The 10,000-nt window shown below is 34.7% G+C and overlaps 1 protein-coding gene across 4 annotated transcripts in view; it reads right to left on the minus strand.

Annotated features, from left to right (window-relative positions):
- The window catches only part of LOC125028896 (major facilitator superfamily domain-containing protein 10-like), an 11,625-nt gene that overhangs the window by 47 nt on the left and 1,578 nt on the right, over window positions 1-10,000 (minus strand). For 2 of the 4 annotated variants that reach the window (XM_047618518.1, XM_047618527.1), the window contains exons 2-11: window positions 9,333-9,389; window positions 6,638-6,845; window positions 5,642-5,745; window positions 4,763-4,921; window positions 4,299-4,472; window positions 4,006-4,111; window positions 3,426-3,646; window positions 2,619-2,709; window positions 634-771; window positions 1-154 (exon numbers count right to left, since the gene is read on the minus strand). The exon at window positions 1-154 is cut by the window's left edge and continues 47 nt beyond it. In XM_047618518.1, the coding sequence (XP_047474474.1) occupies window positions 69-154; window positions 634-771; window positions 2,619-2,709; window positions 3,426-3,646; window positions 4,006-4,111; window positions 4,299-4,472; window positions 4,763-4,921; window positions 5,642-5,745; window positions 6,638-6,845; window positions 9,333-9,383 (1,338 nt within the window). In that variant the 5' untranslated portion in view covers window positions 9,384-9,389 and the 3' untranslated portion in view covers window positions 1-68. Of the gene's footprint in view, window positions 155-633; window positions 772-2,618; window positions 2,710-3,425; window positions 3,647-4,005; window positions 4,112-4,298; window positions 4,473-4,762; window positions 4,922-5,641; window positions 5,746-6,637; window positions 6,846-9,227; window positions 9,390-10,000 lie in introns of all 4 variants that reach the window. The other 2 variants (XM_047618500.1, XM_047618509.1) reach the window with 1 other exon arrangement.

The raw sequence follows: 10,000 nt of genomic DNA on the forward strand, positions 1-10,000 counted from the left end.
TGAGTGACTCTGATGTATCCAGAGTAAGGAGATTTTTAACACAAATTAGTGTTTCTTCAATGAACTATTCAGTAAGACTGAAAGAGGACCAGTGGAACTACCATAAGTATGCCACCCACAATGTAACACAACTCAGCTCCGACACACCAGAAGACTGAAAAGAAAAGGCATAATATGTTAAACATTGTCACTCTTATCAATGTAATAATAAAAACAATAGTGATAACAATAACAATTATAATAATTACAACTGTTAAAGGTAATGGTCATAAAAATAATAATTATAATAATGAAGAATATAATAAATACAAAATAATATATACCAAAAATCTAATAACTATTTACAATTAACATTTACAACAGTGGTGTGCATACCACTTGTACTTATGGTTATACATGCATGTGCATACATGCATGTATGCACACACGCACGCACACGCACACACACACGCACACGCGTACACGCACGCACACGCACACGCGTACACGCACACACACACACTACTACTGAAACATGGAATAATCTCCCAAATAATGCTGTGTGCCAAAAATGTGCAACAATTGAAAAAAGTTACATGATAATTTATATTTAGCAGGCAGGTATACACAATGGAATCAAAGGGGGGTCCTTACAGACTGAGGTGACGATAGGTCCAATGACCCTGGCCAAGGCTCCAAGAGATCTCCAAATTCCTAACAAGGTGCCCTTATGAGAATCAGCTCCATGGTAAGATGCTAGAGCAGTCAGACAAGGTACCATCATGGAGGAACCTGAAAAATAAAAATAATACATTAGTACATTTCTTACAATAATAACTTAGTGTGGCTCATTGAATTAGGCTATCTAAAGCTCTCTGTTTTATTCTGATATAAGGATTAAGAATATCATAACACACTTAAACTAATGATGCTGGAAAATAGTGTGCGTCCCCCTGTGTTGTTAACATCACCGTCATATCTACTTTTCACATGACTCATAAATCACGAACTTTTAAGAAAACTACCCTGGTTTTATCATTGTTGTTGCTACATTTTTTGCAGTGACCACGGTAATCATGGTAATCTTATTGTCTTAGAAGCCATAATTTAATTTTGAACCAATTTCCTAGTTGTAAAACAAGTGGTGGGTAAAAATAAAAAAATTTCATCAAAGGCATAAAGTGTTCTCTTGTTGTGTAATAAATATTGATGTGAAATGTTATCAGCAAGTGATGACATGTGGTATAAGAACATGTCTGTCTATGGTGCTAATGACAGAGGGAATTAACTTCCTCCTATATATCCAGAAATTCTGGTCAAAACAGTCATAAAATTTAAATTTTCTTTTGTCATATGTTACCTTTGAATGCCAAAATCATTAAAGTTATCTTTAAATGCCCATAATATAATGTGGCCCAACAATTTTTAAATAATTCCATATTTCTGAAATGCCCCTAAAAGTGATAACCCAAGAAAAAAAAAAAAAAAAAAAAAAAAAAGTTCTTTGCAACTAATTTTCTATTACAATTTTTAATGCAAAGTAAAGGGGAAACATACTGTTTATTGTATGTTATTTTATATTATGTTTAATGAAACATAATGATATAATAGAATTGCAATAATTTATCACTACTTTGAATCACAAGATAATGGACCATTATACTAATACCTATTTCTACATGCATGCATTAAATTTGTTTAAATTCCTTGATAAATGTTACTCTATTGTTCACCATTAGTCTTGTAACTTTTAAAATATTTAATCTTAGCCTTAGCTTTATTTTCGTATGCAAGTTCCCCTGCACTAATGTATATGTAAATTGCACATCTACTTAATTATCATTAATATTTACTTCTTTATATGCCTGGGGGTCGAGAATGCAAGGATTGCATAATGGGGTCAATGGTCAAAAAGTTTGGGGACCCCTGTTCTAGGTGGGTTCACATTTGATCTAATTTACAAAGATTCAGGTTAGAGGCTTACAAAATGTCTTTGATAAGATACCTAAAGAGTAAGTAGAAGAAAATGGTGTACAAGCACTGTATCACATAGAACAAAAGGGGGCTATCTGCAGCTTATCCCATGATATTACAAAAATGTGGCTCTTTGGGGGGTATACATTTGGGGCACTAACACCAGTAGTATTTAGACTGAATTCTTGAGCTCATAGTAGTTCACCCAATGACGCTGGACCAAAAATTTGCTGTCCAACACTTTTACCAGGAACTGCAGGAGCAGTTAGCCCAAAATTTATTGAACACAGCTTGCCTGGCCAGCCCGCCATAGGGAGCTCCAGTGTGTTAGTGTAAAAGCAATATATGACAGCTAGAGTTGTACCCCACCCCAAGCAATAATATCTCAGGATGGTTATAGCTATGTGGAGTAATTTGAAGTGTAGAAGATGCTAAAAAATTAAGTACTCTCATATTGCCAAAAATTTATGATTTTTGCCATTATCTCATAGCTGGTCTCTTAAAGTGTCCTGACTATTGATGAGTATGAATGATTATGATCAATTTCAGAAGACAAGTTGTAATTTCACATATTATGAACCGTCATTAGAAATATGCTTCCTATAATGATGCCAGCTGTTAAAAACATCTTGTCGTCTAAGGTTCAGACACCAAAATTATATTACCAAGAGCATAGAGGGTAAGTCCAGCATAGAGTCCCAGGTTAGTCTCACTTGCACCAACCAAGATGAAAGCTGGGATCATCATGACCAAACCCTGGGGACAGAACAGGAAAGAGATGAATAAGAGAATAAAATTATTATATGAAAATTCTTGATCTAATGGTTAACTAATGGTGAAATTTTGGATTTCTATGCCTAATAAATTATCTATATAAATTTATGGCTACCCACCATGACTCATTAAATTCTTAACTCTAAGAATTTTTACTTTATCTATTTTCTACACCCTATTCATGAAAAATACTTAAAATATCCTAAAATTTTGTTTTAATAAAAGCATTCACATAGTTAATTAATCTAAATAGGATACACCCAAAAAAAAGATCTTTGAATGCCCCTTTATTTTAACCATCTTTGGTTTCATTATCAAAATATAAACTAGAATCAATACCAGGTTTTACTGGCATTTCAGTGGATGTGGCCTTATGATTATTTCTGAGGCAAAAATGCTGAAGTAAAGTTAATCAGTCAGGCTATTTACATAAATCTGTAAAAACATAAGCATGCAAGCATGTGTGCTGTCTGCTTTCCCTCCCTCTCTCCCTGTCTGCCTCTTTTTCCCTCTCTCATAAAAATAACTAACACAGACAGACAAGACAGACAGAGACACAGACACACAAACAGAAAGAGAGAGGATCAGACATAGACAATGTCCTCCTCCCACCAAAAAAAAAAAAAATCAAAATCAAAATTATACCTAATCTTAACTAGAGAACAGAAAGAAAGAAATCAAACCAACTTCACACCTACCATATTAGCCATAGATTTCTCGCTCCCATCCTTGACGCGGCGCACATACCCACCCTGCATCACCGCCATGACTAGCCCCAGGAAAGTAAACATGCGGCCCTGGTCCATTGAGGTGTAATGGTGCTTGTGGTGTGTTACGAAGGTGAGTGTGAATTCCAGGCCAGAGTACATGAACAGGTACAGGAAGTACACGTGTCCAAGTCTTATTAATCTGGCACGTTCTGGAAAGGAATCTGCTGTGAGAATCAAGTATGAGGTATATTTTTCAAATTTTGATTAGAAAAAGTTTTTAGTTTTTTGCCAACTGTGAGCAAAAGAACCTCAACGGCACATTACTGGATGTGTTTAGTTTTCTCTCTGGATCAAAATACTTATACTGAATGACAACAAAATCAACTTTTGTATAACATCTGACAAGAAACATCTTGAAAATAACTAGTGTTCTGACATAAAATATATACTCAAGACCAACAGGTTCAGTCTAACAAATTGATATAAATACTACTACTGTACTACTATTACTATTACTCCTTCTGTTAAAAGCACTGGCACTCGTACCCATAGTTAAAAAGATACTGACCTTCCTTTTCTAGGCCTTTCACAGATCTGAAACTGAAGAGGGAGTGAGGGCTGATGAGATCCCAAGCCTCGGACAACCCAGTGCCGAGCGTTTTTCTTCTTTTTGACTACAGGACAGAAGTGGGAATGAAAGATATGGATATTAGCATCAACCTCACACACCTATAAAATATAAATATGCACAGAGCAATAAGCAATATATACATAAATTACATTTCCGTCTCTCCTACCACAACACCAATACATGAAATTCACACCCATGCTCGCACAGTCTCTTTCCCTTTTTTATCATACCTCAGGCAGTGTTTCTTCAAAGAAGAAATAGAAGTAAAACACATTGAGGACAGCCAGCACAAGAGCATAGATAGCTGAGGCCATGAACCAGCCTGTGCTGCCCCAGCGTGAGAACATGGCCCCGATGGCTGGCCCGACCGTAAATCCAATGCTGAATGCCACACCGATCATGGCCTGTGGGGGAGAAGGGGAGGATGGGAGAATTAGATCTAAAATAAGGAAAAATTAAGAAAAAGCTCAGGAGATGTATAATTCATTGAAGGAAAGGACAAAGAACAGATAAATTACAAAATAGAAAATGAGAAGAGGAAGAGGAGGAGGGAGATGAGGAGGAAGGTGAAGACTGGGTAGTGTGGGAGAGCAAACTTAAGAACAGATACGAAGGTTCAACAAAACATTAGTTTTCTTCTAAAGAAAAGAGAGATAGGAAAAAGAAAGAAGAAAAGAAGATAGACATTCCTTACCATTCCCTTTGCCCTCGTCTTTTCCTCCGAAATGTCTGTCATTATGGAGTAGGCAAGAGATACATTGCCCTTGGTGGCTCCTCCAATAATTCTTGCCAGCACAAAGATGGCAAAGTTACTGGCTATGGCCCACATGCCATATGAGGCTGCCACTCCAATCTACCACCAAAAAGAAACAAAAGACAAAAATAAGACAAGAAAATATATAATAAATTTATAATTTTACCTATATTACCTATATTCTATCTATCTATCTCTCTATAGACACACACACACACACAAAACTCTCACTCTCTCTCTATCTCTTACAAGTATGTTTGTGTGCATATTAGTGTGTGTGTGTGTGTGTGTGTGTGTGTGTGTGTGTGTGTGTGTGTGTGTGTGTGTGTGTGTGTGTGTGTGTGTGTGTGTGTGTGTTTGTTTTAGGTGAGGTGAGTGATGCATGTGTGTACATGAGTAGATGTATATTATATATCTACCTTTTATATACTATACTCTATTATCCACTGTACTTTATGTTTAGTGTCATTTGTTTCTTTAGTTTATATTTGCTACAAAACAATCAAATAGGGAGTATTTGATTCATTTGAAAATTATAATGCCCTGACTTTGACGAAGTTTGTTTAACATTTCTTAACAAACTGTCTAAAGATTATAAACTATAACCACGGTTGTGTAAATAAATGGACAGCGACTCGAACATTATACATGTACCCAATTAGCTTATTATCCATAGATGAGGGGTAAATTTCTACTGGTTGTAATATATAAAATGTTTAGATTTTAAGAATTGATAAAAATCATAAATATGAAAAAAAAAAGGAAACCACCATTCAACGCAACATGAACAAAAAAAAAGCAAACAGTCTCCTGTCATACCAAGGTACAGATAAACACCGTCCTTCGACCATACACATCAGACAAGGCCCCGGTGATAGGTGATGACAGGAACTGCAGTAGGGAGAACAGGGACCCCAACAGGCCTAGAGATGAAGAACATGGGAAGAATGATAAATAAAGGGATTGGGAAATAATTCTACATGTATGTGCAAATAAGCAGGGATATATGTTAACAAACTGGTGTATGGTAAATGTTAAATGTTAAAGTAAAAACAAAAATTAAAAGTATAAATACCATGGGCTAAAATGTATCTTGATTTTGTTATTTGAGAGCTACAATAATCATGAATGAAAATGGCATAATAAAAAAAAAAAAAAAAACAAGGAAAATAGAAACAAAGTAAAAATACTTTCTATAAAATAATAAAAAGAAACGAAGATTGAGGATAGTAGTAAATGTTAATGGAAGTGGTATAACATGCAATATAAGATTGTGGTGTAACTTTTCTATCTTTAGAATAATAATAACTAATATACTGCCAAATAGTTCACTACTTCAGAACTAACAACAGTATAACTGAAGTGCAAAATCTGTCCGGGAAGGATGAGAAGATAAGACCATGCAAAGAGATAGGAGAGAACTTGCTCTAAGAGTTGAAAAGAAGGGTGGGGAGAAGTGGGACAGAGGCAAGATGAGTGATTATGCATGAATGAAACAAAAAAGAAAGAAAGACAGACAAATAAAGAGAAAATAAAAGAGAGGCAAACCCCACACCAATGGAGAGAAAAGATATTAGAGCAGAAAGAGACTAGATGCATGGAGTGTGAGGCAAAGCTAATGCCTGAAAGCAACAGTATGTGGACCACAACTCAGGCTATGCAAAGTTTTTATTTTTAAATTCATATAAAGAGGCTATAGATAACAAATCTTCCCCAAAATTTTCTGTTCCCACCAATCATCACCACGACAATGAAGAAAACAAGAAGTAAAAAACGGAAAAGAAAGAAAGAGAGAAAGAAAGAAAAGGCTAATACCTCCAAACAACACAGAGTGGAATTTGGCTGGAACTCCAATGGCCTCCTGGAAGGCATCAATCCACGAGAGCAAGGTGGAGTACAGTCCACTGCTGTCATTTCTAGCGTAGTATTCCAACAGGGCGGGAAACAACGGCAGAATGACAGTGAAGCCGAGGAGGTCAAACAGTAAGCTGATGAACATTACTTTCTGCATCTTGGAAGAACCCTGTAAAAAAATCATATAAAGTATATTAAGTTATTTTATTTCATCAGATTCCAGTGCCCATTTAGGGTCGTATATAAGGAAAGAAAGGAAAAAAAATCAAATGTGAACTTTTGCATTCAGAATTTTCAAAAATCAAGCAAAAACAAAAATAAAAATATCATTAAGCCAAATCTGACAATATCAGGAAGAAAAATCCAAAAGAAATTGAAAAGGACATTATGTAATTATCATAAAAAAAAGTTTCAAAGCTCTCAAGATCAACAAAGCTTCTCCCATGAAAAAGTAAACAAGCAAAATTTCCAAACCACACAAAAAAAAGAAGATATTATACACTATCAACCTCTAAAGCATGGCAAAGTTCAACGCTTCATAATCATGTACAAAGGGTAGGAAAATACATTTTTGTTCTACTTTAATACATAATTCTTTATGCTCAAATCAAATTAATTTAGATAGTTATAACAAGTATAAACTTTTTTCTTCTGGGGATGACCTTTGCCATGATTTGTCCAGTGTGAGTGCATATTTGGGCATGCCAATTACTGCCTTTTGCAAGTTAAGTATTAAAGAAAATATGAAAACTATTGTCAGTCAGAATTCTCACACAGACATGGGTGCAACCTGTTCTTCAGTACTGAAGTCTAAATACCATCAGAAGATTAACTGTAGATATACACCAATACCAAAATAAAGATGAAACCAATTACATAAACTAAAAGAAATGAAGACAGACATTATCTACCACTATTACTCATCTAATTAACATCAAATGTAATAATCACACACAAAAAAAACAACAAAAGTTATATAAAGTGTAGGAATGAAATATTAAAAAGAAAATCTTATATCAACAAAAGCTATAGTCATATCTAACTTGTCTAACAGAATGATTTGCACCTGTAATGACTGACTCGGATATCTATATTAATAACAATGATAATAATAATAATAACAGCTTCAACTACAGGTTCTATAACCCCCCCAAAAATAAGAATAATTGAGGTCTTAACAACTGGAAGCAAAAGGGAGGCTTTAACTCCAGAGTACTTGAACAGTACACAGGTGCCTCAGTCTAATCAGCCACTGTATCTTACAAACGTTAAATCCTTAATTCTTAACTGAAACCAGCAATAGTCCTCTCTCCATGGTGTTCAAAATGATAATAGTAGAAAACTGAGAAATAACGATTTCATGAAGAGATAAGCTCTTCCTACTTTCCTCTGCAGTACTGTATAATCTAGGCCTATATATTATCTCACTATGTCAGATTAGATAACTGTAGCAACAAAGAGGTTAATCATAAACTGGCTTGTAAAATGTGCATATAAAAAAACAAGAAAACTGATAGAGGTATATTATATAAAAAATCATTACTGATACTACTCTCCAAACAAAAGGAAACTGTGCGTCACTTATATGTTTTTTAAAATATAAATGTTCTTTATTGGTAGGCCTTGAGCAACAGTGTCATGTTGTAAAAAACACAAACTATTATATTGCTAAAGAAATATCCAGATGAAAAATGCTTTGGCAAAAGCACAAACACAGCTGTAACTTTATTCAAGTTGCTAATGCACAGTTATTTAAATGAGAGAAAAGAAAAAGTTATTGGGTTAGCAATTATTTGTAAGCAAAAAAAGGCATTTAAACACACACTTAATATTAGTGCTTATAACTCAAATGATAAAACAACTACTTATTATCACATACGATTTAACCCACTGCCACAAGGAATGGCATGTACGAAATTGCCACATCCACTACAACTTAGTTTATTAATTGTCTTAACACATAGATGGCTCCACGAGTACTTAGCACACCAAGGAATCAATTACTATTACCACCAATTTCCTTGATTTATGGAAATATTTTCTTTTATCTTATACTGCTATTATTGTTAATAACATCATGATAATCAAAATATCAATAATAATAATAACAGCATGAATACTGACAGCATCAGAAAGATAAAATTCCCCAGAACTCAAGGAAAAGTGAAATCAGCTGAGGTCATGATATTTGCTAACTGACTCTTTGGTGACTGAACACTTACAGAGTCATCAATGTGTAGAAACATTTCAAAGATTAAATCTGCAGTGAATTCTGCATTTTTGCAGGAGCACTGGGTTAAGACAATACCAAATGTAAGAGGCTCAGTTTCAAAAAAACGTACTTAGCTATTCTCAAACAAATGCAATACCGGTGATATAGGTGATAAAAAAACTTCCAAGTTGTCAATTACAACACAAGTCCCTATAAATGAGATGATCATTAGATAAATTAAAAGGTATTTTTCCTGTCAAACGAACAAAACACTACAATACCAATATCACATAAAAAAAAATATCATCTACACAATTTTATCAACTTGCTCGCTCTTACATTTGTATCCTTCTTTGGGAGTGTATTAGTGTGACCATTAAGCAATGGAGACTTTCCATTCAGAGTGCCTGTATGTTTGCCATTTACAAGAACCTCAGACTTTGCCTCTTTAGTTTCTTCTCCTCTTGTCCTCGTCCCTGATCGTAAAGTCACCATTTTGTTCTGAAAATAAGGAATAGTAGTAGATGGTAAGGAAATATAATATGTTTAGAAGACTGATGGATCTACTTCTAGTCTCTTGTTGCAAGAAATGTGCTTTGGCTTGTTCTCCTAGTCTTGCCTGAGCTTTCAAAAATGCTTATTTCTTGAAGTCTGTGCTAGGCTAGTGCAAATTGAAGATGATACTCTTAAAGAGGATAAAAAGCTGCAGTCATAGGTGAAGAAGAAGAAGAAGAAGAAGAAGAAAAGAAGAAGAAGAAGAAGAAAGAAGAGAAGTAGAAGAAGAAGAAGAAAGAGTAGAAGAAGAAGAAGAAGATAAGAAGAAGAAGACGAAGAAGAGAGAAAGAAGTAGATGAAGAAGAAGAAGAAGAAGTAGAAGAAGAAGAAGAAGAAGAAGAAGAAGAAGAAGAGAGAAGAAGAAGAGAAGAAGAAGAATGAAAGAAGAAGAAGAAGAAGAAGAAGAAGAAGAAGAAGAAGAAGAAGAAGAAGAAGAAGAAGAAGAAAAAAAAATCTGCAGACACGACTGGTAACGAATGAAAATTGCGGAAATTGCTGCTCACAGCCTAAGTCCGGTGTGTACTCCCTAGTTTCAGCTCTATCTTGCCAAGCATACT

The sequence above is a fragment of the Penaeus chinensis genome, chromosome 1, assembly GCF_019202785.1.
Source record: "Penaeus chinensis breed Huanghai No. 1 chromosome 1, ASM1920278v2, whole genome shotgun sequence".
Lineage (NCBI taxonomy): Eukaryota > Metazoa > Arthropoda > Malacostraca > Decapoda > Penaeidae > Penaeus > Penaeus chinensis.